The sequence below is a fragment of the Procambarus clarkii genome, chromosome 26 (assembly GCF_040958095.1).
Source record: "Procambarus clarkii isolate CNS0578487 chromosome 26, FALCON_Pclarkii_2.0, whole genome shotgun sequence".
Taxonomy (NCBI): domain Eukaryota; kingdom Metazoa; phylum Arthropoda; class Malacostraca; order Decapoda; family Cambaridae; genus Procambarus; species Procambarus clarkii.
The window spans coordinates 11,668,417-11,696,143 of NC_091175.1; the positions used below are offsets into that span (position 1 = coordinate 11,668,417).

At 36.5% G+C, this 27,727-nt stretch overlaps 2 protein-coding genes across 5 annotated transcripts; one reads left to right on the plus strand and one right to left on the minus strand.

Moving 5' to 3' along the window:
- Positions 1–892: 892 nt before the first annotated feature.
- On the plus strand, positions 893–11,262 carry LOC123756625 (uncharacterized). 2 transcript variants are annotated; one of them, XR_011229723.1, is made up of 15 exons: positions 893–967; positions 3,172–3,248; positions 3,699–3,723; positions 4,444–4,500; positions 4,817–5,018; positions 5,862–5,907; positions 6,109–6,154; positions 6,603–6,687; positions 7,312–7,387; positions 7,908–7,933; positions 8,984–9,039; positions 9,500–9,603; positions 10,373–10,419; positions 10,612–10,657; positions 11,125–11,262. XR_011229723.1 is itself a non-coding variant. In XM_069331912.1 (8 exons), the coding sequence occupies exons 1-5, from the start codon at positions 2,271–2,273 to the stop codon at positions 4,889–4,891; spliced, it is 249 nt and encodes an 82-aa protein (XP_069188013.1). In that variant the 5' UTR covers positions 2,256–2,270; the 3' UTR covers positions 4,892–5,018; positions 5,862–5,907; positions 6,109–6,154; positions 6,603–6,691. The 2 variants fall into 2 exon arrangements, 1 of the variants encoding a protein (XP_069188013.1); XM_069331912.1 differs by lacking the exons at positions 893–967; positions 7,312–7,387; positions 7,908–7,933; ... (3 more) ...; positions 10,612–10,657; positions 11,125–11,262 and adding an exon at positions 2,256–2,285 and having other exon boundaries at positions 6,603–6,691.
- A 5,603-nt stretch (positions 11,263–16,865) lies between these two features.
- LOC123756795 (G patch domain-containing protein 4) lies at positions 16,866–25,731 on the minus strand. 3 transcript variants are annotated; one of them, XM_045740131.2, is made up of 5 exons: positions 25,386–25,731; positions 22,740–22,906; positions 21,553–21,654; positions 19,180–19,313; positions 16,866–17,701 (listed from the first exon to the last, which is right to left on the minus strand). In XM_045740131.2, exons 2-5 carry the CDS (start codon positions 22,875–22,877, stop codon positions 16,984–16,986), a joined length of 1,092 nt encoding a protein of 363 aa, XP_045596087.1. In that variant the 5' UTR covers positions 22,878–22,906; positions 25,386–25,731; the 3' UTR covers positions 16,866–16,983. The 3 variants fall into 3 exon arrangements, with proteins under 3 accessions (XP_045596087.1, XP_045596086.1, XP_069188014.1); XM_045740130.2 differs by having other exon boundaries at positions 25,369–25,731; XM_069331913.1 differs by lacking the exon at positions 25,386–25,731 and adding an exon at positions 24,792–24,989.
- Between the last annotated feature and the right edge of the window lie 1,996 nt (positions 25,732–27,727).

The window sequence follows — 27,727 nt, forward strand, 5'->3', positions numbered from 1 at the left end:
ATATAATTGTTTCTGAATTCATGTATCTTTTCGCACTCCATCACATAGTGACGGAGGGTGTGCGAATAATTTTGTTGACACAGTTTACATTTGGTCAGGTCTACATCAGTAGATAATGAGAATTCCCAGAGATACTTGTAACCATATCTAAGCCGAGCAGTAGAAGTCTGCTGATTTTATTGAATGAACCATACATGTGTGGTTCCTTGTAGGATTAACAAAACCCATTTCATTATCTGCACATAAGCTAATGAGAGTTTGGAGCAAGTATATTATATAGTTACTACAATAATAATAGTTTATTTAGGAAAAAGTACATACATACAAAATGAGTTACAGGTAGAATGTTGGATGATGAGGTTTGTAATATTCTCATCTATGTCATTGATGTATATTACAAAAAGGGTTGGCCCTAAAATAGACCCCTGTGGTACCTCACTCGCCACATTTATCTAGTCAGATTCATTCCCATTTAGCACGACTCTCTGCTTTCTTTGTTTTATCAATTGTTTTATCAATTCCGGTATTCTACCATTTATTCCATGTGCCTGTAATTTCCTTGCTAGTGTTTCATGTGGTATCTTATTAAAAGGTTCTTTGTCTGAGTAGCTGGTTACCGTTTCCAAAAATGTGAGCAGGTAGGTTTGTATCTATAAATCCAACATGATGTTTGTAATTCATCTTCTATCTATGTACTTTTACCTGAATAAACATTTGAATTTGAATTTGAATGATCATGATAATTGCTATAATTAAGGTAATATTTATGAATGATTAAGGTATTGATAATTTAAAGTCTGATTACTCCTGAAATTGGATTAACTAACATGTATTAGATAACTAGTAATAAGTATTTGTAAATAAAGGTATAAATATTTGGAGATGAGAAAAGAACCATCGGGTGTTGGGAGGTGAGGCCGGAGGGGAGGACAGTGGCGTCGTTCTTACTCGCCCGCACCCCGCCACGGTAGGTACACTCCTCCACGCCTTGTGTCTATAGTCCTGTAATAACCTGTTAGTGTTTGTTGGGGATTACATTGTGTGTATAATTGTTTGATGATGGTATTATGTGTGGTAAATTTTTGGGCATCGCGCTAATACGCTGTATTTAGCGTCATGTATCTGGCAGCTTAATATTTGCGATGGTAGGTTTCCTTTAAATTTCACCACGTTCATTGATGGCATTCTTCCACTATATATTTCACGACTAAGGCTTGTGATGGCGGTGTGCAGAGTGACCCACAATTGTTGGGTTTGTGTGGTGGCCGTAAATTAGAAGAGATATTAATGGCGGGTGAGGCCACCGGGGCCGGCAGTCTTGCCACCAGGCTCGCGTCGGGTTTTAATTCTGGAAATGTTTGTACGGGCTCAACGATGTTCAAGTCCCGCCTGGTAGTTTGATTCGCGTAAAGCGCGTCGTTACCAAGCTTTTAAAACTGGTATGAAATAATACGTGACCAAGGACTTGATGCCATGGCGGCCATCACCACGTGACGCTGCGCAAGTGTTTCACTCACACACACACACACACACTACTTGTAGTTCATAAATTAAAGCTATGAATTTTAAATTTTGAATTGGGGGCAGTGTTGGTGAATTTGGTCTATATTTGAGAAAAAATTCTTCCCTTAAACTTAACATTGTATGGGGTAACGTCTCCCCAAGTCACGTGGGGCATCTCGACTAGTTAGAACAATCTTACGTTAATGTAATCTTATTACTGTAGCTAAATTTCTTGTCTTAATTACTTGCTACTTAACGGAATTTAATTTTAATTGTAAGTTTTGTACGGAATTACAAAATGTGAAATATAAAATTGAACTGCTGGTTTCAGAATAGTCTTCCTGACTGTTGCTAACATCCCAACATGTGTGATGACTGTTAATTTAAATTTTTTCCTGAAGCTAAAGAATTAAGTTTTTCTTGGCTTGACTGCTTTTTATTTTGGATTCGACCATTTTATCACTATGTACCATTACAATTTTGTACATTGTAATCATGTAGCATGTTTATTCTACTTTCTAGCTTTTGGCATATTTTAATGTCTGGCATTTTTGGCATCTTTGCTTTTCAATTCTGGAAACTTGTCGTTTTCCTATTTCCAGTTTGATGTTCTTGCCAAGATATGGGCAGCATACAACTGCAATATTAATTTTTTGGGGCTTTCAAATGTTTAAAAACTGTTAATATTTTGCTATCCATGTACACCATCTAGTTTAAAAGCAAATCTGAAGACTGGAAATGTTTTGCTTGAAAAGGTGGATGACTAGATGAAGAGCAGACTGGTAAATACAGATTTGGAACTAGCTAATAATCTCTCAAGCCAAAGTGTTGGATGTACGAATGCTATAGTTTAAAAGTAACTTATTTTTTATAAATGGCTTGTGGGTTGATGTGCATTGTAGTGTTTCTTTTAATCTATTGGTGTAGTGGAAGTAATCAGTGGGCCAGCCAGAAATTTAGGGCCCATGCAGGAATATCTGCAAAATGACAATACAATAACTTTCCCACTAAAAATTTTTAGTCTGTATGGTTTGAGTGAATCGTATTGTTAAATGTCAATTTGGCACTTTGTAGTTTGTTTAATAAAATTGTAAAACTGACCATTTACTAGGTCCCAAATACCTTAATCGTAAACCTTTTAAAACTATCTGCCTTGCGACTAAAAATTGAACAATTGAGCAAAAGTTATAGGGGGTTAGGTTGTCGTGATCAATGGGAAAGGGATAGCTCTGCCTAATAAGACGGCTATCTGGCTGAAATTATGGGCTGGATGGTAGGGCAATGGTCTTGATTCATGCAGGTCGGCATTCAATCCACATCTTAGTGGTTGGCTCCCATCCCAAATACTTATTTTGAAAGTGCTAGTCTTAATGGCTTTCTCCTTTCTAGTAAATAAAATTCTAAAGATATATGCACTGCAGTTGGATAGTAAAGCCAAACATCGGATGTAAAAAAAAAAAATCTGGTTTGGCAGATAAAATGTCCAGGTAATTCCACTAGCCGACTTTAGTTCTATCTTTACATTTGTTACATTTCCTGGTACAAAGCTTGACTTGGTATTTGTGCTGTCCATTGAAAGGGCTTAAACCTGCTATTCGACTGCTATGAATTATAACTTGCTGCTATGCAAGTAGGGTATACACTTCTAAATGTCTCTCTAATCCACAGGGAGAAAATAGCAAGTATGGGCAAGCCTTGGAGATTAATCTTGGAAAGGCGTCCTCGCGAAACACTTGCTTTGGCAGGTGAGATAATTTATTTATAACCTTTAGGTTGTATAGAGTATGACTGGTATTTAATGTATTGGTACAGTAGTATGCTGGCAAGTGCTGCTACTTGTTGCATCCTGTTAACTTGTTAGGAATGTGTGTGCTGCAGTATTTGTAACATTAACTACTTCCTGAATTTGTAAATAATTACTTTAAATTGTAAATGTATCCATACTGCAGTTGATGATAAAGCCAAACCTGGGCATGATTGTAGGAAAGTTTCTGCAGTCTAATCAGTTTTGGTAGATAAAAAGCCTGATTAATCACTGGTAAGCTAAATGCTTCTGCCAGTTTCATGCCCAAGCAACAGTGCTGGTAAAATCGGTATTTAAATTATTCCTTTACTTCAGTTTTAATACTATACTGCATTTCATGTCAATCTATATACAAATTGGTAAACAAAATTAACATTTCAAAATTTTTCAGGTTGATGTGGAACTCCTGTAAAGTGGTAAGTGCTGCCAAATGAATTTCTTGTAAACCAAATGCTGGGCATGATTGTAGGATAGTTCCTACATTCTAATCAGGTTTGGTAGATAAAAAGCCTGGTTAATCTCCGGTTGAAAGATTTCTTTAATCGGTTTCAAGCCATGGCTACAGTAATGATCCAAATTGCTGCCAAAAAGGCTAGAACTTGTAGATAATGGAATTAAACAAAATTCTCCCCAGATACTGTAAATGGCTAACACTAGAATGCTCAGTGAAGGAGTATTTTAGGCTGAAGACTTCATTTAGTGGCAATTTGTCACTGCTTCTGATAGTCTGCAGCCTTAAAGTAATCTTTAAAATATTCCCTTGCCTATCAGAGCAACAATGAGAGAAATTGGGGGGGGGGGCAGCTTTGTATATTTTTTTTTTTTTAAGATTTAAGAAGTGGATAATGCTACTTACTACCTAAGCATATTTTTAGAGGTAGGGGGGGGGGAAAAAAGTACCAAAATGTGTTAACTATTGTAGGTTGGTTTAGTAAAGACGTTATCTGCGATGTAATTTTTTTTATCACTTCAACAATCATAATGCTGAAAATATTAGTATAAATTTCAATTCATATAATTCTAAAATTTGATTTTTAGTAAATTTTAGTTCCTGACCCCTTGAGCCACATTTATTACCAGACATTAGTGTAATATTTAATTATAGCTAGTCATGTTAAGTTTCCATTCTTTTCCAGAAATGGGTTATCTGCGAAACAGCTGCACAAAGACTGCAGTGGGTGAGGCTGCAAGTGGTAAGTAGCATCTTTCAAGGTAGTCTATAAAATGTTAACATTTTCAATATTATTTGAAGCCAGAGCAAATACTTAAATTCAAAGTACTAGTTTAAATTTTAAATGGCATGCTTTTAAACTTTGGTTGTAATTTGCACAAAACTCCTACAGGCTGCTTGTTCATACAGGCTGTAGTTACGTGCAAAGAGCAATATGTAGTTGCTATGTGTTGCCCTTTTCATGAAGGCAGCATACGAAACTCCATTACACAATTTCGGAATCGTGTGAATTTGTCTTGTTTTTCCACAGGCAAATTCTAACACGTGTCTACTTTCAGTTCTACAAGCTAAAGGCCGTAGGCAGGAAGGCACTAACGAATAAATGGATCTCCACAGTGTATTTGAATTGCTGAAGTGGAAAAAACCATTGTAGTAGTCTAAAGTGAACATTGGCGTCTTCTGCCACACTGAAATTCCTAGGGTCAGCAGTTGCTGGTAGTCCACCACCTGGAGAAAACATTTCACAAAATGAGTATATAGGTAAATATTTATTTCCATCCTTAAATTTTTTTTCCCCCTAAATTTTTTCTATTCAATAAAATATTGTACTTTTCTTTTTCTTGCATGAATGTGCATTTATTGATTGCAGTGTGTTAAGGATAAAATGCTAATATCTTGATCAAATCTCTTAAGTAATGTACAAAAGACTAGGCTAGAGAAATGCAAATTCAATAAAATATTCAAAGGAGATTTTAAAACCTTGCTTTTTGCCACCTTTTGATGAGCTATTAAAATACTGTACTAGATACTAACATTGTTGTTCAAAGAAAAGTATTTAAATCTTTTTACGTAGCAAGTGGTAATTAAACCTTCAAAATTTGAAATCTTGCTTGTTAGAACATTTTATACTGTATCTTTATTCAAACATTTTACTTGCACATTCACAAAGTTCATTATCAACTGCTAATTGTAATTAGAATTGTATATATATTAAAGAATTCATTAAATGTAACCAGTTATTAATGGTTGTGGTTGCTTAATGCACAACAGCTCCAGCTTGCATTTTTGTATCAAACTGGCGTTCCAAGTGCAGAGAATAAACAGGAAGAGTCTACATGTGGCTTACTTTTGGAAGCTGTCATACGAACCTTTCTGACATGTAACATGTTGGGCTCTATAGAATTTCTTCAGCATGTTGAAAGTTTAAATATAAACTTTCTAAGAGTATTAAAGTTCAAATAATTAAATTTATTAGTGTGGAAAGTTTTCCATTGCAAATTTGACATTAACAAGTACTATTTCACTGCATAAATTTGAATTTTTTAGTGGGTGGCTGGATAAATATAACTAGTCCATGGTGCAATGATCCGTTTTTACTTTCAGATGGAGACAATTCTTCGGTAGACAAAGTGAACAGTTTATTAGCAATGTAAGTGGAAATTATCACCAGCTATGATGCTGTGCCTTTCCTAAATTGATAGGTCACCTGTTATTGATTATAAGTGGAATAAATGATGACTTTAACATGTTAGACTTCGGATTGGTGTGAGGAAACAATAAAGCTGACTTAAAAAGATTTAGTCCCATAGCAAGACTTTTGTTTGTACATTAAACAAAGATCTTTTTCCAGGATACAAGCAATGCAGAAGTTGTAGCAGCACTAGATTGGTATACAGGTAAGGATCAAATCTATTAGACTAATGACTTGATATTGAAAGTGTTAATGTTAAATGTGCTTGTGACAAGCTGCATCTGCATTATCATTTTTCCTTAAATTAAAACTTCAACCTCTATAAGATTAAATTTTGAAGTGATTGTGAGGTTGGGGGGGGGGTGGCAGATGCTGTTGGGATAGGTTTGCAGTCTCGTATTTTCATTAGTCATTCCATAAAGTTTTGCCTCGAGATTAAAATTTTATTTAACTAACTTTAGCTTGTTGCATAACAGCTCCAGGTTGCCATGGTTGGCAAGCTGGCGTTCCAAGTGCATAGATAAAGCAGGAAGTCGCTATGTTCTTCCCTTTTTTTGAGGGCTTAACACGAAACTTCCTTACATTGCATTACAATTTTAGCACCACTTTCTTTACAAAAAATTCTAGTTTCTAATTAATTTTTTTCTTTGCAGAAACTAGGAAGACCTCACTCTGAATGGCTAAAGTTGTGCATTCGACAGGCATTAAACATCACTACTCTGCCTGGACACAACCACGGTAGGTACTCTGCTTCACTCCTTCCGTGGGCAGGTGTTCTAATCTATCTCGACTATGTTGAAGTAAAGCCTGGTAGTAGAGATGATTTGTGTACAAGCTATTTGCAAAGCTTTTAAAAGCCTTGGGTAGGAAATACGTGACCAACAACTAGTTGAAATATTAGTGTTGCAGGTATTGCCATGGCAGTGCTTGCCTCTGCACATGACACTGCCCTCTGGCTGGAACACTATTTTTAGTTAAAATTAAAGCAATAAATTTAAATGTTAATTTTGGGGGGTGGTATGTTAAGTATTTGAGGGCAAACTTTTCTTACCCGAGGCATAAAAGTTAATACAGTACTAAGAGTGTTTGATGTATATTAATGTGGCAATACAATAAAATAAAAAATTCTAGATAGTAATAGTTGATGGTAAGCCAAACTTCTGATGTAATTTTATCTGAAGTTTGGCAGATAAAATGTCCAGGTAATTCCACTAGCTGACTCTAGTTGTATCTTTAGTCTGTTACATTTCCTGGTACAAAGCTTTACTGTATTTGTGCTATCTATTGAAAGGGTTTAAACCTCTTATTTCGCTATTTATGATGCGTATCTACTAAATGCCTAATTCCATAAATAATCCACAGGGAGAAAATGGCAAGTATGGGCAAGCCTTGAAGATGATCTTGGGAAGGCTTCTTTACAAAACTGTTGCCTCGGCAGGTGAGATGCTTGGTCTATAACCTTTAGGTTGTTGTATTAAGTATGAATAGTATTTAATGTATTGGTACAGTAGTATGCTGGAAAGTGTTGGTCACTTCTTGCATCCTCTTTGCTTTACAACTTTTACTAAACATAATGTAGTATGTGTGCTGCAACATTTGTAACGGGGGGAAACTGCTTCCTGAATTGAATTTGTATAGATAAAATTAAATAACTAAATTGTAAATGTATCCCATACTGCAGTTAATGGTAACTGTTTTAAAGAGCCAAACCTGGGCATGATTGTTGGAAAGTTTCTGCAGTCTAATCAGTTTTGGTATATAAAAAGGCCTGGTTAATCACTGGGAAGCTACATGCTTCTGCCAGTTTCATGCCCAAGCAACAGTGCTGGTAAAATGATCAGTATCTAAATTGTGTAATAAAGTTCTTTGCCACTTGGCTTAGTTTTTAATACTGTAATGCATTTCGTGTCACTTTATATACGAATTGGTAAACTAACTTCTAATTATCAATTTTTCAGGTTGTGGTGGGAGTCCTGTAAAGTGGGTAAGTGCTGCCAACTGAGTTTGTCTTGTAAACCAAATGCTGGGCATGATTGTAGGATAGTTCCTACATTCTAATCAGGTTTGGTAGATAAAAAGCCTGGTTAATCTCCGGTTGAAAGATTTCTTTAATCGGTTTCAAGCCATGGCTACAGTAGTGATCCAAATTATTGCTGCAAAAAAGGCTAGAACTTGGATAATGGAATTTAATAGAAAAATTCTTTCCAGGTACTGTGATTTGCTAACACTAGAATGCTTGAAGAAAGTATTTTAGGCTATAGACTGTGACAAATTGTTACTAAATAGACTAAATACCGATAGTCTGCAGCCTTAAAAGTAACCCTTGATATCTTGACTTTTAAGTCATGGCAACAATTTGAGGGAAGTAAAGGGGGGGGGGGCTTTAAGAAACTATTTTTTTTCTTTCCCCCCCTCCTTCTGGTAAACAAAATGGTGCATCCTTGCTAATGATCCCAGCGCTGTTTAATTCCTAGGTGTTGGAAGATGGTAATCGCTTGTGATTTGCAAGAAATTTATTTAAAAGTGTCATCAAATTTGACATTTTTTAATTAGCACTTGTAACATGTGGAAAATTTGGCAGAAGTGAATATAAATTTGCAATTGTTAAAGCTATTAGTTTGGTCAGACATGTTATTTGTACTGTTATTTATCTTGTTACTTGCTACAGCAATTATAATTCTGTAAAATGGAAAGTGTACATTTCCACTTATTTAAGTTATTAATTTTATTTTATAATTTAATAAATGTGTAAAGTAACCAGTCTCCTGGCAGGGTGCTTTGCATGTGCACCGTAAACACCTTTCATATTGTGTAACAAAGTTTGGCAAGGAAAGTGTAATTTCTTTGTTTAGGTTCAATGAAAATGCAGTAATAAATTTAGCCCATTTTGGTATCAAATTGGTTAATTTTGGGTAACTATTAGATTTCAGTTTAGTGTTGGCTAGCTTCCTGTCACACTTACCGCTAAATATATAAATGACGGTGTAATGTTGGCGAGTCTTGTTTGTTTTTAGTTTCCAATTTCTTTTTCCAGAAATGGATCTGCATTACTTGCAGTCATTGGGCCTGTGAGTTTAAATATTGCAAGTGGTAAGTAAACCCCTTAGATTATTTCAATTAAAATTTTCTATGTAATTTGAAGGCAAAACCAAATGCTTCAATACTTGTGCAAATAATGACAGCAAGGCACAAATTTGAAGGCACTAAATCGGTGTCTTCAAATTTGATCTGATTAGTATCAGACTTCAAAAGGCCATATTGATTATAATTAAAAACATGTTTCAGGAATGTAGGATGAAAGATTTGTAATGCTTGGTAATGAAAGTTGTGTGGAAATGTAGCACCCTGTACTGTCCTAATGGTTCTAAATAACCATGTGGTTATCAGTGGGGTGCAAGAGAAAAATTCCTCGCTAAGTCAAGCATGTTCTGTTATAGGACAGTGCTAGGAGCAATGGAGACAACTGATTTGGCAAACTTTACTGAAAATAAAATTATATAATTACATTTTTTAAATTCTATTAATAAACTAGTATCCCGTGTTTGAATAGCTGAAGCGAAAGCCATTGGAGTGTCCTGCCACACTGAAGTGCCTGGGGTCAGCAGATGCTGGCAGTCCACCTAGACAACTCTATTGTATACCAAAGGAGTAGAGGTAGATAATAATTTCCACCCTTGTAAATTTTTTTGCATGAAGTCAAAATTGTTTTTTTCCTGCATAAATGTTTTATGGATAAAACTAATTGTTTGAGGTTAATATCTGTGAAATCTGCATATGTTAATGTACAAAAGAATAGGCTACATATATGCCAATTAAAAGCAGATTTTAAAATTCTTCTGCACCCAGAAGTCATATTTGAGCTATCAAAATACTGTACTAGATAGCTATTTTGGCCTATTGTGTGAACTACATTTGCAAATTTTGAAGCTTTAATTACCATTTGCTTTCTCATTTATTGGAACTATTTTGCTCAACATAACATTTTATTTGCAAATTTACAATGCATCATGAACTATTTATTGTAATTAGAAATAATTTATTGTATATACAATAGAGCATTCATTAAATCTAAGCAGTTGATTTAATGTTGCTTAATGCACAACAGCTCCAGCTTGCATTTTTGTGTCAAGCTGGTATTCAAAGTGCTGAGAATAAACAGTAAGAGTCTACATGTTGCTTGCTTTTGGAAGCTGACATACGAACCTTTCTGACACTTAAAAACTCCATGTTGGGCTGGAAAGTTTCATTAGTTTGTTTAAAACAAATTACTCAAGTTAGTAAACTTGAATGTTGCGCAAGATTTTCCTTGAGAGTTTGAAATTAAAATATTACATTACATACATCACGAATTAGTAATGGGATGTCAGACAACTTTAACTTCAATTAAATGGCGTGTTTCAATGACCTGTTTTTTTACTTTCAGATGGAGACCAATTCCTCAGGCGAAGTTAAGAACAGTTAATTAGCAATGTAAGTGGAAATTATCAGCTGCTGTGCCTATCTTAAATTGATGTGACCTGTTATTGATTTAAATGGGATTAAATGATGACTTAAACATGTTAGACTTCGGATTGGTATGAGGAAACAATAAAGCTGACTTTAAAAAATGTAGTCCCATAGCAAGACTTTTGTTTGTGCATTAAACAAATATCCTTTTTCCAGGATTCAAGCAATGCAGAAGTTATAGCAGCTTTAGATGTGTCTGCAGGTACGTGATCAAATTTAAACATTAGCATGGCATTTTAATTTTTAATATCGGTTACATTCTTGTGGCAAGAGACTGCATCTGCAGTATTCGTGTCTAAATTTTAAACTTACTGAAACTTGAGCTTGTAGTGACTAAGGAGGTTGAATGTAAAATGTGATTGTGCATTATAAGGGGGGGGGAGACGAATAACGAAAGTTTGTTACATAGTTTAGTTCAAAATCATTCCACAAACGCCTTAACTTTGTTTGAGATTAAAACTATTTAACTAGCTTTAGCTTATTGCATAACAGCTCCAGGTTACCATGGTTGGCAAGCTGGCGTTCCAAGTGCATAGATAAAACAGGAAGTCGCTATGTTCTTCCCTTTTTGAGGGTTTTAACACGAAACTTTCTTACATTACCTTACAATTTTAGAAAGTCTTCTTTATTAAAAATAAAAGGTTCTAATGAACGTTTTCTTCGTTGCAGGAACTAGGACGACTTGGCTCTGGATAGTTGAAGTTGTCTTTGCTAGAAATAAAACATTGTACCCCCTTTTAAATAAATGTATTAAAAAAATTATTTTTAAATTTTCCTATTATATGGCTGTAAGATGGTTTACAGAGTTTACCGCAAAGCTGAAAGAATTTTCATGACGTGGTACACTAAGATGTTTTTTTCATGCCGAGAAAAAAACGAATAAGCCTTGACTATGAAATTGGTGGGTTATTGCTACTAGAAAGTACAGTACTTTATCTGCATATTTTCAAGAAATGAGATTCTTGTATGAAAATACTTGACCACATCTGCACTTTAAAGATTTAAAAATTTCGTCGTAAGTTCACGTTAAGTGTCTGATAAAATGTTGCCGTGTATACTAATATTTAGTGTCCAAGAAAGTATTCTAATTGTATAAAAATTTTAACAAGGGTGCAAGGTAATCTACATTAAAAAGGTTAACCCATAATAGCTACTACAAATTCAGCCTAGCGAAAAATTAGCCTTTACGTTAGTGCATCAGCAGTTATGATTACGCAGGTGCAAAAACCTAGAAATTCACTTTACAAAGTTAAATTCATTGAACATAAGAGTTGAGGCTAATAATTTCTTGGCGCTTTCTTGCTGCATAGCAGACTTTCAGGACGAGCGTGTTCATTTTCGACGACGATCGTGGGATCTGTTGTGCCCCGAGAGGAGTGGTTTTCAGACCATCCCCCTATAGAATTCTTGGCGAATCCGATACTTTTGAAGTCGTTCGCCTTGTACGTCTTAGTATTGGTTTTCTTGGTGATATTTCCGCACATTTGATGGTGCTACATAGCTTTCCCGGCTTGGTACCTTCTTTGATAATTACTTTCTCCTTTGGTAAGGGGTTCGTATACTGCTTATTTACCCAAGCAGTTAAAATTTGGATTATGGAGAACAGGATTAAGTACTTGCCCGAAACTGCGTGCCAGTCGCTGCGCAAGAATGCAAGAACTTGTGTGGTTTTTATTGTAACATAATTTTAAAGTAGAATACATAACCTAATTGCGTATTGCATGTACTGCCGTATTTAAAATTATGAATGCTGAGCATTGTCTACATATACGTACACTGGTGTGAAGGAAAACTATAGAACGTGACCATAAGCAAACAAGGTTTCCTTGGTCTTGTCTACTACCGCCATTTTTTTTTTTTTTTTTTTTTTTATCGGCTTCAACCGTTATTAGTAACGACTTGACTAGCTAGTTAAGCGCTTGCATGTCTGCATATAATAGTATAGCAACTTGAACTAATGTGTAGAGCTTGGTTATACAGCGCTGTTGGGCGGAGCTGGCCTTGGCTTGCTGCCTCCACCTGCTGCTTATCACAGATCATCCTACGAACATGGTGACCGTCTAGAGAACGGTTTGATAGTTTTAACGATTTCACGTTCCCTCTACTTGTCACTGCGTGGAAATTCAGTTTATATTTTTTATTGCAGTGTACGTTGACGACCACACTAGAATGTGAAGGGACGACGACGTTTCGGTCCGTCCTGGACCATTCACAATAGACTTGGTCCAGGACGGACCGAAACGTTGTCGTCCCTTCACTTTCTAGTGTGTGGTTTGGTCAACATATTTCAGCCACGTTACTGTGACTCCTAGTTTGCAATGTACCTATCGCTATACAGTACTGTAGTGACTGAGGAGCAGTACCTGCCAATATTTGTTATAACCATCGTTTGCAATAATATATGTACAGTATAAAGGGAAGGGAACTATCAGGGGAAAGCGCAAAACCATTAAGACTATATAGCACTTGAAGGGAGTCAGGATAAGGATTTGGGATGGGACGGAATGGTGCCCAACCACTTGAACGGTCAGGTCGGGGATTGAATGCCGACCTGCATAAAGCGAGACCGTCGCTCTACCGTCCAGCCCAAGTGGTTGGACGTACAGTACAAATAAATGTTTTAACCTGGTGTTTTCTTGTGATCAATTTTTTTTTTGCTAATGCAGTATATCCGGATTATCGAATATTGCCTTTCTTTCCTAAAATGTCTGTGGGTAAATTGTCTAAGATTATGAATGTTACCCAGAGCCTACATATTCACAGTTGGGGTATCTTTTCTGTTTGTACACTTTTGTACACCTCGCCCGTTTGTGCGAGGCGAGGCGCTTAAATTAACTGGGGCAAGCTAGCTGTAGCCTCATCAAACTAATAAATAAAACTTTAAATTCTAATTTTATAAAAGAGGGGGGAAAGGATTTGAATTATGAACATTCGTAACAACTTTCCCAGTTGTTGAAATACATCATGTGATGGGTAAACAAACTATTCAGTGCTAGATTTAATCGTGATAAAATGCAAAGATTAGCAGAAATAAATACAAGATTAAATCTATGAAAAATTGACAAAACAAAATTGAGCCTAAACGAAGCCTAAAGCGAGGTGTATACGGTGGCGCGTGTGTGCTTGTAAATGAGTGAGGTTAGGCACATGCGTGAACGAGATTTGACAGCAGAGCATAAGGTGCAAGACTTGCCCGCATGGCGGAGGGGAGCAAGCGGCCGCTTGTGCTTGCAACAAGCGCTCTTATTACAGCGACTCATAAGATGTATTATTGGAGAGGGAGGGAACCCAACCCCACACACCACCTCAAGCAAGTCATCATCCCCACCACCACTCGTCTCCCAAGCAGTCTACCCTGCACACCTTACTCCACAAGCATACACTAATTACCCCAAACTTTACTCGCCACACTATCACCTTTACAATAAGTTCCCCTAATAGTCCGTCGCATTTTGACGTATAAATCCCGTAAGGCCAAAAAGTGATGCATTAAAATCATAGCGACTATGTCCCGTTTTCTGTTCTTGGATCCTGTTAGGTTAGGTAGTTAATTTAGAACGTCAGTTTTGTGACGTTGAGAACACACTGGAGTATGAGCAGGCCCTACACCGCACAAGCTTGCACTGTACATTCATGCACTACACCAAACTGCAGATGCACAACCATACTACCATGTACGTGTACTGCACAACCATACTACCATGTACGTGTACTGCACAGCCATACTACCATGTACGTGTACTGCACAACCATACTACCATGTACGTGTACTGCACAACCATACTACCATGTACGTGTACTGCACAACCATACTACCATGTACGTGTACTGCACAACCATACTACCATGTACGTGTACTGCACAACCATACTACCATGTACGTGTACTGCACAACCATACTACTATGTACGTGTACTGCACAACCATACACCACCTTACTATGTACTGCACAACCATACACCACACTACCATGTACTGCACACCCATACACCACCCTACCATGTAATACACAGCCACACACTACCCTACCATGTACTGCACAACCCTACTATGTACTGCACAACCATACAGCACCCTACCATATGTTGCACGACCATACACTACAGTATTGCATTACACCACCCTACCATGTACTGCACACCTGGTGGAAATGGTATATTTATCGGAATCAACTACAAGTAATTATTATACATTTCACTGCTTGCACTGCATGAATCTGTACTTCACAACCAAGAACACTACAATATACTGTACTACACCAGGTTGACCCACAACACATATCTCTGCAATTAGCAACCCAAACTGCATCATTAGCGTACATAGCACTGAATCACAATACACTGCACAATCTTGCACTACACCAGATTACATTGCATTACATTGTACTGTATTTTCACTACACCGCTCTGCACTGCATAATCCAACCACACGTCACCACCATCCTTCATTATATAATGCAAACCATCATCATGCACTGCCTCCCCCTCCCCCCACTATACCACTGCATTGTACTTACCTATGTATCGGTAAATACAGAGAAGTGACTTCAGCTCTTTATACCCAACTTACTAGCCTTGCTGTACCCATTGGGTTATAGTTTAATTATTATACCCTAAAATATATCAATCTTCACTGACCCCTTTAGCTGGTTGAGATTAATAAGTAGTTACGAAGTACTAAGCTTATTTGCCTATATAAAATTATTCAAGTAAATCAAAATTACCTATACTGTACTGTATATCACACAGGATGCCACTATGGGAACATCCACCTTACGAGTGAGGACTTTGCAAAATTTAAAAATCGAAATTTTTAAATTAGAATTAATGGCACAAGGTAAGGATAAATATTGTGAATATTTATTGATAAAACAGGATTGAAAGAAAATGAGAGATATTCCTGGTAAGGAAGAGTGGTGATGCAGTTCAAGGTGTTTGTGTATGAAAATCAAATTTGAAAGAGCAAAGATGGTGATTCTTATTGCATATGCACCGTGAGATTACAAGTGAAAATTAATGAATATTTTATGAATAAGTAACATTAATGAATAGAATAACTGTAATGAGTAATATAAAATGCAAAGTGGGAAACGATCTGGAGAATGACAATGGTTGGCAGTTTTCTGGGGAATAAATTTTCATAACTAAATTTACAAATTTATGCAATGAAAGAGTTATGCAAATGTAATAATAAAACATGTTTCAAACATGGATAAACATAAATATAATGGTATAGAGTAAATTATATAACAGTACAGTTATGTTTATTTAAATAAACTATTTGAGAAGAGGATGCTTATGTGAGACATGAGAGCAGCAACAGGAATATCTGGAGGTTTGCCTGTTTAAATGATGGTGTTGTGTAATGTTATACTGGGATGTAAACCTGAGGCTAGGTGTATGTTGTGTGTGGTGGTGCTTAGTGCTACTAGCTTCACCCACCACCAGACTGTAATACTGTATTTGAACAGTGGTCCCCACTGCTGTTAACATTAAGTGATGAAAGGGTGATCATATCTCAAAAGTGTTTGAGAGGTAAAAGAATATGAATGAGAGACAAATGGTAAATGAGAATAAAAGAAAAGTTGATAGTGATCTTGGGGGGGGGGGGGATTTAAATAGAAAAAACTGAGGAAAACCCATTAAAAATAAAGAGAATCTTTGGTAGAAGAGGTATAGTAATGTGGTTCAAACTATAGTACTGTAGTTTGAACTAGAGTGACTATTACAAATGAAGTTATTATAACAATTTATAGGCATTATTTGTATTTCATTTTCAACATGTTTATAGCGGTGCTTCCCCTTTTCTTTATGAGTTAGAGATAGGAATTTGTGGAAATAAGGATTTTGAAACCCTGTGTAGGAAGAGTGGCGTGTGTTAATTCAGGTATATGTGCTCAGCTGCGTGTCACATGGGGGTTATCCACATTTATTTTGTGTATCCATTTGTGTATTGTGGTCAGAGTATTGTTAAAACCCAGGCCCTTTGTAGTGACCTAAGAGTGGAATAGAGTAAAGACCTTAAGGCCCAGGTTGTAGAGGGAGCAGGAACTTTCCCCCCCTTTGTATCAATCCTGTGGTGGATCCACGTACACCCGCCCCCCCCCCCCCCCCCCCGTTCTAATCAGTGTGAGGAAATCTGGTATTTGTTAAATAAAAACCTTTTTGTAAACTTGTACCCCAAGGTGTATTTCTTGTCCCATGTAGTTAGAACTGGTGATTATTACTATATAGACCCCTGCACTTCCATTATTTAAAAGAAAGTAAGAGCGGGTGTTGTTAGCGATACTTTAGAGTACGGCTTTCAATCCCGTACCTTACAACTCTTCGCCTGCACACACATGATGTAGTGTCAGGTATCATAAACATGAAGTACAGTATAATAATAACATAGGTAAGTGAAACTCTTAGTAGTAAGTACAATTTTTATATTACATTTGTTTAAACAGTATTTCCTCGCTTTAAAATATTTACTTCAAAATAATTTGAATATCAATAAAATATATTGAAAATTAAGTTAATTTTTCTTCTACTTCTTCTCTTTTTTCTTCTTTTTCTTCTTTTTTAGTGGTGTGTCTGTCACTCCATAATCTGTCTGCTGTGTCGCACTCTCTTCCACATGCTTGTGTTTCTTTCTCTTCTTATCTTTCTTCTTCTTTATTATATTTTCCTCCTCTTGTTCTGCAGTTTCAGTACAACTGTTTTCTTTTTCTTCTATACAATTTTCTTTCTCTGTGTTATTTGTCTCACCAGTGTTTTCTACACCATTATCTGTAATTTCATTAACACCATTGCTAAAGCTTGCAATATTTTTCTTGTCTTTCTTCCTCTTCTTTTCTTTGCTTTTGTAGCTAATTTCACTGCCATGAAAATTTGTTTGCTCAATATTCAACATTAATGTATGTTCAGAACATTTATCACCAGAAGATGTATTTTGAACACATTCTAACAAGGAGTCCATTGTGTTATCTTTTCTCTGAATCTTTCTCCTTTTATTACTGGTTTTGCCATTTTTTAAGTCTTTAATAGAATTGTGTGGCCCTTCATCTTCAATGTTCGTCTTGTTAAGCTCCTTAACATCTAGATGTTGTCTCTTTTTTTTCCTTTGCTTTTTCTCTAGTGTTTCTGCTTCACATGGTTCCTCTGGCAGCTGCTCAGCTGGTGTGCTCCACTTCTGCATCAATATACGTTCTTGTTCCTCCACCCTTGCGAGCTTTGCTGTCATTGTCAACCCATGCCGAGCACCCCTAAACACACAAAGGGATTTGAAAAATATTAAACATTTTGTACTTTAAATATAAATATGCAACTATAAATACAGTGCAAACTCGGTCAAATGAATTACATGTGGCATAGCAGATTTGTTGCATAGGGGATTTTGTTCAAACTATCAGACCCCTGGCAAACTCCCCAGATGAAAAACAAAAGTTTTGAGAGGCCTTATGTAATACATATACTGTACTACAGGTTTGTTGCTTATCTTAATAAAAAAAAATAGTCTGGGTAAATATAAACATAACTCTGAAGCACATCCAAGTATATATCCATCATAACCTACCTTTCACCAACACTAAATTTTATTAGGTTGGCTGTTATAGCAGCCATGACCTGATGGCGGCTTAGGCAAATGATTTTCGATGAAACAAACATTTGTTGATTACGTTGAACAATTTGCACTGAACACAAACTGTTCAAACAATCCAGGAATTATCCAACCAATCCTCCGATAAGATTACATAAAAGTGATTTGTAGGAGAGGGTGGTTATGTTCCTGTAAAACTGATATCTTCAAAAAGCATTTAGATAAGTTCTTGCAAGAAGTGCTAGACCAATCTGATATATGGGTCTATGGGCTGCTCCAAGCAACAGCCTGTTGGATCAAGTTATCACAAGTAGTGCTTGACCCCAGGCCGGGCTCGGGGAGAAGACGAATTCCCGAAACTGCTGTTAGGTGTGCTCCAGGTATTCACAAATAAATACTGTATATGGAAAAAAAAAAGGAATATGTTCCAAAGACATTCAAAAGTTAACATTTTCCACTTTTTACTATAACTACACTACAACTCTGAAATTCACTAACATGTTTTGAAACTTGGCATAAAATGTGTTTACGCTTCCACTACACATAAGGGGCATAACTGGCCAACTCCTCGCAGGGTTCAATAGAGAGCTTGATAAGCACCTCCAAAGGATACCTGATCAACCAGGCTATGATTCATACGTCAGGCTGTGAGGAGTCACGTCCAACAGCCTGGTTGACCAGTCCAGCAACGAGGTGACCTGGTCGAGGATAAGTATACAACTTCCAATCCATGTGTCTGACATGATGGCAATTGTAGCCACCTATATAACAAAAATAGGATATACTGTACGTCCAAATTGTGGTATTTTATATGCGTAAAATTATATTTTTCCATAAACACCACTGTTATACAGTATGGTTGGAGGAGGGGTTGGGACCTCTGAGGATCATTACAGACGAACCAATCTGGATAAATATTTATTTGCAATGAAATGCAATAAAATGTAGTGCTGAGCCAGGGTGCTTAATTATTAATATTATCCATAACAGTTACTAATAAGATCTTAAAACATTACATTATTAGTTGTGCAACAATTTTGTTAGGGGGAAAGCAAATATGTGATTCTATTTTAAATTTGTAAAATTTCAAAGTATTGTACATTACTATTAATATGAAGTTATATAAACTAGATATTTTCTTACTTGTGGGCTGTTCGTCCACCACAGATCTTGAATAGTTCCTCATCTGTCAGTCGAAGTGACATGTCTCGCTCTTCTTCAGACTCTTCACTTTCTGAACAGTCTCTCTCTTCCTTAGCTCCAACTAGTGTGCCACCCTGAGTAAAATATAACAAAATTAATCCTCCTACAGTTTAAATGAAGCCTTTTGCTATCCTAATTTGTTAGCAAGTATTTTCATGTTTATGGCTTTGACATGTTGCCAAAAGATCAAATATTAAATGATGTTACAGTGCCTGCACTTTGAATTATTCTGTACAATATATATGTTAACTCTTAATAACAGTTAAAACACTTGAAAGTCCTTGGAATAAGAAAAGCATAATATCAGCTGTTGTTAAAATTATTTCCACAGTTTTTAAAGGACTAGAGACTAAAAAGTCTCACCAAAAATATTGGGTGGTATATTGTTTTACAAAATGGTTGTGAAAGTGAAAAAGAAAGTTTCTAAAACTTACAACAATGGGTTAACCACCCATAATGCGATAAATAGTTTTAAATAATGTCTAGAAACAAAACCTATAGAGTATCATACTAATTTTACAAGATTTGGTTCAGTACGTTCTAAACATAATACAGAAGAAAGTATGGGAGACCTCTGGCAATACAGCTGGCTGTGGCCCATGATGTGCACACCAAAACAATGCACAATACAGTGTTAAGATGCATGGTTACTTATGAATCTTCAAATTTTTCACTTATGTAGGTGAAGATAGATGCAAAAAATCATGAAAGTTGGTGTGGTGTTAAATTTTTCTGATAAAGTAGATCTAACTACTAACGTAACAGCAAACTTAGCTGTCTACAGTACTAGTAGTGATATCCAGTGGCCTCTATTAAAGCTGATGCCTTCTTCTTTGGGTAGTGGACTATATCTTATCTCAGTGTTCCCTAGGTGGCTCAGTTTCAGGGTGTTCTGTCATCATATACATTATTTTACTAGGGAAAATGTACTGCCATATACCTACAAAATTTTGCCATAGCAGAAAGTCATAAGATGAACCCAAGTCACTATGAAGGCGCCTGTAACTGAAGTGAAATATCAAAATAGTGCAACACAGCAGTGAAACAAGTGTTATTAACACAGGTAACTGACATTTTAATTTGCATAAAGATAAGACCACTGATAATGAAACAGTTCATGACTTCATTTGTAATACTAAGTAAATAATGACAGATAATGATATAGGTACAGATAACTCATAGCTGGTGATGAGGCCTGCATATACCATAAGCACCTGAAATTTCAAGAGTCAAAAGCAGTGGAAACATTAGGCTTCACAGACAAAAATAATGTGCACCATTTTGTACGACTGTTGATATTTATTGATTTATGTGATACTAGGAGAGAGTGTCATAGTGCAATACCACTCATAATATATTGACTTAAGTAAAAGATAGGTGCCATGGAAAGCCTGAAGTAACTTTTGTTGCTGCACAGGAATACACCAGCACATTTAAAGTGTTTTTAAGAAATGTTGTAGAGCCACTGGTTATAAATATTACCCCAAAGAATGATTCCATCTTCCCAATATCCCAAGAGATGACCCCAAGTGGTTAGAAACTGAATTATTATTTGTGTGGTAGCCATGTTATGTAACATTGAACTGTAGGAGGCTGTAAAAATATACAGTACCTAAATATATTTAAAGAAATATACAGTGGTGTCTCGGTTAACGAATTTAATCCGTTACGACACCAAGCTCGTCATGTGAAAAGCTTGTCTTGGGAAACAACAACAACACTGTCATCAGAGGCGTCCGAGAACCAGCGGGAACGCTAGGAAGCACCACGTGGTTTTCTCGTTAACCGAGCGGAATCTTGTCAATCAAGACAAATTTTCTACAAGTGGCTTGGTCGTTACCTGAAATGCTCATAGATGGGGCTACTCGTCACCCGAGTTTCCTCTGTACATCCTTGTGGGAATCAAACAATTCCAGTTAGAATATAATGGTGGAAAAAGTGTTCTTTTTGCCACAAGGAATTTATACATGTTAGACTTGGACTTTTTATGATAAGATATTATGTGCCAGAATAATTGTAAACTGGAGAGAGAGAGAGAGAGAGAGAGAGAGAGAGAGAGAGAGAGAGAGAGAGAGAGAGAGAGAGAGAGAGAGAGAGAGAGACAGAGAGAGAGAGAGAGAAAAAAAAAAAGAGGACATCACAAGCACAATTCTACTCCAGTTACCACAAGTAGCTAATTACACGCACACAAGACTTAAAAAGGGACGCTGTATTGAACAGGGTTCCTGACCAATCCAAGTGACAAGTCTACTGTGCTGTTTTCTAAAACAGATACCAGTTTACCCGCATCTGGTTTTGCAAGTTTTAATTTACCTTTACAAAGCCCCCATAAAATGTGGCTTTATGATCTATCCTCGATGGTTTCTTCTTACTAACATGTAATTCTTCCTTTTTTGTAAGCTGCACTGATCCATCCTGCAAGAAGAAATATATTAATGATAGTTTATTTAGCCAAAATAATTAGATAACACTAGCTTTCTAAAATTCCTATCCATTTCAAGAGAAGACAAGAGTAAGGTTTTATTAAATTTTATCTAAAATGTCTTAAAGAATAATTTATAACAGCATCACATGTTATACTAAAATAAGATAAATCTTGATTATGTACTTATTTTTGAGATTTGAATGAGAAAACATGTAAAAATTATAATGTATGCTTATCATTTTACATTCAAAGTAGGGTGGCATAGGGTTATATGGAATTATAGACATGCAATTTAGTGAATTACCTTCTTTGAACTTTTCAGGTGTTGGAGACTGAAATATCACTAACTTTATTTGCTAAACAATTCTACAAAGTGCTTTGGCAATAAAATAAAATTAAATAAAATTTGGTAAGTGTTTGTGTAGAAAATGTGTACATTCATTCCATTCCATCATGATTCATATATATTACACAATTACTCCACCTCACACCACTCCATTGACAAAGATGTTAAGATATGGAACACACAATAACATTACGCATCTATGGCTCATTCCCCTTTTTATTGGTCAAACATTCACCCATACCACCCGACCAACACAGTTTTCAACACTGTACTCAAACTTCACAAGACACACAGACTTTATGCTACACCAGTACAACTTGGAACCACCAACTATAGTCCAATTTTATCTAGCTTAGCTTATATGGTTTCTCTAGATTCATGAATGCAGTACAGTATTCAGAGATTTTTTCTAAAGAGCTTTCTCCACAATTTGTACAAGTTGTTGAACAGAAACCTAAGCGCTGAAAACAATGTTCAGAAACACAAAGTTGATCAGTAGACCTTACTGAAAATGCATTTTGCCCGTATGGACTTTATTAAATAAGATTTGATAAAGTCCTTAGGTTACAGGCAAAATATAACTTCTAATTGTTTCTACTATGGACACACCTAATTTGTCCAAAACCGTGACCTCTAGAGTTAAAAATGTTATGGTGGAAACTTTACCAGTTCTCCCCTACAGAATTAAAGACGAAATACACTGATTTAAACTCACATTAAGATACTTACTGGGGATTTATCAACCGAGATGTTCTCTGCAGCCTTGTTAAACACATGATCCCACCAGTGGAACTTGAAATCTTTTGCAATATCATGGCCAAGACCAGCATTGTCAAACTTTAACTTCGGTTTCAAAGCTGATGTCATACCTCTCTCCTCTCGCCCCAGACCTTTTCCTGATTCATAAATGTACCTTGTAATTGTGTCGGCATGTTTTTAATAAGTAAGTAAGTTTATTCTGCAATTAAATCACAATGGCATGATATATGAATGAAAATAATTTTGAGGCAATGATCTGATGTGGGGCATAAGAGTGTGAACAAAAATTTTCATATTGGAACCTATCTGGTTGCAACAGATAGGTTCAAATATGAATCTGTTCATACAAGCATTCTGATTCTGTAATACAGTATGCCATGAACTTGTATCCAAATTGTGCAGTATTATACTCCAAATACTTTTTCTGATGATTTCTCCATGAAGATTAATGCATAGATATTGTTTTAAAGCCGATTTTTATTTATTCTTTATTTTTTTTAAAGATAAATTCGTTACTAATCTACCCTCACCCACTAACCCATTTACACCCCTTGTGATACTAAATCATAAAACTTCTATAAAAATAAAATCGAGTGCTATCACCAGTCAGCGAGAGTAGCTGTGGACACTATTACCACCAAGACGTCTTCAGTTTTTTAGAGGGAGCTTATGTACAAATTTTGGTTGTGTTAGGTTCTTTGCTTTAACTTATTTAATTTATTGTACTGTAGTACAAAGGCCTATTTAAAACCTGGCAGTGCTGAACATTGTCAATTAGTACCATACCCAATTTTCCTTTTCTAATTGCTTTTGCAGTTCTGGAGCAGAATACTGTACATTGGTCAAGTAGTTATACACAGGTTAATTTTTACAGAATGGTATGGTGTGTCTTGATTTTTAGGGCTCATCTAACCTTATTAACCTATTACAGTACTTGACTTAGATTTGATATATATAAAATACAGTACAAAATTAAAACTTCTGGATGAAACAGCCAGTATGTAAAATATCAGTCTACACAATGACTATCCTGGTTTAGTCAGAGAATCCAAATAGTTTAATGCATGAATAAGGTTCTAACCTTTCCAAAAACATACAGGATAACACTAATAATACACTTTTTACCACTTAAAGGTTAAATATACAATATTTCAGTACTGTATACTGTTACCTTATTTAATGTTATAATGTATCCAAATAAGGCAGCATGCCATTGGCAAGTATCTAAAGGGAAATAGTTAATTTGAAACGATACAAATTCACTTTAACTAATCACTTTCCTCTTAATTTGTTCACATGTATTGGTATAATTATGCATGCATACAATATAATACTGTATTGTCAAAATAAGCACCAAATAACTATGATGATAACCTAACAATGATGTGGGCTCATGTATGTCTTCTCAATTTCATTTTTTTTAATAATATATATTCACTAATTTTCAATAGATATTATGTATTCATTGCTTACTTTGATCATACTGCATATGCATAATTATAACAAATGTGTGAAAAAACTGACTAGAAAGGTTGACGAGTGAGTGTGCACTGAATAACTGTAACTCTTGGGCCAGACTCTAGAATGCTCAGGGTAGGTGTGGGTTTTCTAAGTGTGCATACAGCCAAAATATTCCTCAGTACAGTACTGGTATCCTTGAAATTACTTTACATTTATGTTCATATGTACTCATATTATTAATTTTTATGGTCTTAATTATTGACTTTTCATACAATTTTTTGCCTTTCATGAACCTGTCCTAAGGTAGTGCAGCTCCTTAGTACTAGTAGGCATTTATATAGGTCGTAAGTATGCTCCTTACGACCAGGGTTACAGGCTCACCATAGCCCATGCTACTTGGAACTTGTTCCGAGTAGCTGAATCTGTAACAACAACAACTTCTTACGACCTGTATAAATATGAATCAGTGTCTAACCATTCAGCAACAATAGTGTCGGCCCTCATATGGCTGGCTTTTGCCCTTTTGCGTTTTAGATGGGGGCCGAGTTTTGGTTTTGCTACCTGGTGTTCTCTGTGTGGAGCGGGGCCGGTGCTTGTCACCCTGAGGGACTCCTGGGGCTCCCCAATCATCTGCCCATCTGTGCATTTATTTACCATATGGCATATTAGTTTCTAGTGATTGGCGTCACTCGTTTCGCAATTTGGCTTGGCATTCCACCCTTCCAGGCTTCGCGATTCACCCATCACAGGTACGCCAGGGCGCATCCGACCCCACGATCGTCGTCACCCCTAAATCAACAACAACAACAACATATATAATAACAATTAATTTTGTCAGGGGGACAGGTAACCAGTGTATTTGAACATGCTGGCTTGAGTCGAGATGGCCCCCAAGAGGTCGAACTACCGACCCTCCCCAGCTAACAAAAAATGCTAACTCCTGGGGTGCTATTTACTGCTAGGTGAACAAGTCATTAGGTGATAGGAAACAAGCCATACCATTTATCCCGCTAGGGATCCGAACCCTGAATTACCGATTGCGAGTCGAGAACGAACCCGACTGTACACCAATAAATTCCCAGGGTTGTTGTTGCCCCTAAATGAACACCAATAAAGTTAATATTAACGTCATCATTACCTTCCTTCCATCCATACTTTTTAAGCTGTGCCTCCGCAAACTGCTGTCCAGAATTAGCCATTTTATTCGTAATAGCTGAGCAAGGTGTGTGGAGCGAGGGTGGAACTACAGGAGACGGTACACGAGGCTACAATGGTCGAGACGGCACAGTTACCACTAGATGGCCGCTGGTCTCACACACAAGCCCTCCCCACTGGTAATAGTTATTCATGCCGGAACAACCATCATCCCTAAATGAAGATCTCTAGGTTTGTTTTTGTTTAATTGCTCTAAATATAAGTACATGTGTGTAGTTTTGGATGAGCTAATATAATTGTAAACTGTGTAGGATGTGGAGTTTCTTGGGTGTTTATGTCTAGGACAGCTGGCTCCAACTTTGGAGTACTTGCCTACTTTTTTTTTTCTCGGAGGAGTTCGGTTTGGCTCTTTATGCCCTATCTATTAGGCTTATTGTACCTATTACGTTATAAATTAAATATATTATAAATCGAATTCTTTGTCGAAATTAGCCTTAAATTTTTGGATGAAGGTGCACGGCTTCTATTTTAAGTGCATCCGTACAGCCTGGGTAAGAATATTTCCTTGATTCATTTATGTTTCCAGCTTCTACTTATGCAGCTTGTCCTACTTACTCTCAGTTTAAAGGCTGTCCTTGTCCAACTTGTCAATTCCCCTCAGTTTCTTCAATCCTCTAGGGTTGTGAGATCTAGTTCCATTACCCTATCCATGGCTTAACCCTCTTAGTTCTGGCACTAGTGTTGTAGCAAACCTCTGTTCTTTTTTCAATTTTCACCTAGTTGTGCTTGCGGGGGTTGAGCTACGCTCGTGGTGTTCTGTCTTCCTAGTAGTCTGTCATATTATTATTAATATGTAGGTAGAATTATTAATTATTATATGACGCTTTGAAAGGGGGGAAGGGAACTGTCATGATAAAGCTTGTAACCATTACGAGTATTTTGCACCTGGAAGGGGTCAGGATAAGGATTTGGGATGGGGACAGCCCTGGAAACACAAACCGAAACCGTCTCTATTTTCAGCTAGTTACAACTTGTAATAAAGTTGTTACACCTTGGCTTAACGTGTTTATGACGTATTAGAACGTTGTTACAACTAGCTATATTGGTTGTTATAACTGGTTAGTAGGTGTTAAAACTTGCTCGAACGTTGTACCAACGTTGTAGTTTCGGTGTGTGTTTGGCGGGAGGGGGAAAGGAATGGTGCCCAACCACTTGGACGGTCGGGGATTGAACGCCGACCTGGATGAAGCGAGACCGTCGCTCTACCGTCCAGCCCAAGGTGTTGGGCTCTGACTCTTTGAAACTGCTGACGATTTTAGCATCCATCGCCTTCTTACTCAACTTGTTCCAGCTGTCTACCACTCTGCAAAAAGAGAGCTCTCAAATGTTTTTTTTCTGCAGCTTTGTTTTCTCAGTTTCACTCTATGATGTATATTGAATCTATGATAGTACATATATATGTGCTATCTACATATTTGGGCTCTATCATATCTACATATTTGGGTTTTATGATATCTAAATATTTGTCATATCAAGTCATTTCATTTCATGCGGAAATGAAATAAAATCACTTTTCCATCACTTGTTGGCCTCCGAATGCACGATACAGCTGATGAGTTAGTCAAAGAGTATCCCCCTCAGAGAAAGAGTTGACTACATCGTAAATTGCCTATAAACAACCCGAAAACAATAATACACCAAGAATTCTAACACAATTTCATAAATCTGAGATAAGGTGAGTCTGTACTAGTCATTCGATATACCTTCATACTACCATGGAAGAAGAGTCACATATCTATAGATCATCTAATAAACTGACCACTTAATTTTTTTATTACTGCTCGCATTAAACTCGGTTGTAAGTATGTGTTTGATGTAAGACTAACCAAATGTAAACAGGGTCAGCAAAACTTCCAGAATATAGAGACAGCTCACGTTAAAACGTTTAAGAAATGTTTAATTTATTTAAAATATATATTCTTAATTTATAATTATATATGCTACTAGGAATCTTATCTAAGTATCCTAAAGCCAAGTTTGACTATGGTAGGTAGTGCATGCCCGTGAGTAACCTTTCCACCGGACCCACTGGATGGGTGTTGGGTGTATGATAGACAAACTTGAGGCATCTAGTTCCCCACAAATGCAAATTGCTTTACTTAATGGTTTCAGAATCTGAACTATCTACGTGACTGATACCTTTCCACTACTTACCCCCCACAAAATTGAAATGGTGGTCCCTTATTTACTAATTACACTTGGGAACATACACCTTAGTTATATACAACTTTCACTTGCATAGTAATGAACCTTACATAATTTTGTGTTAGGGCTATTTTTAA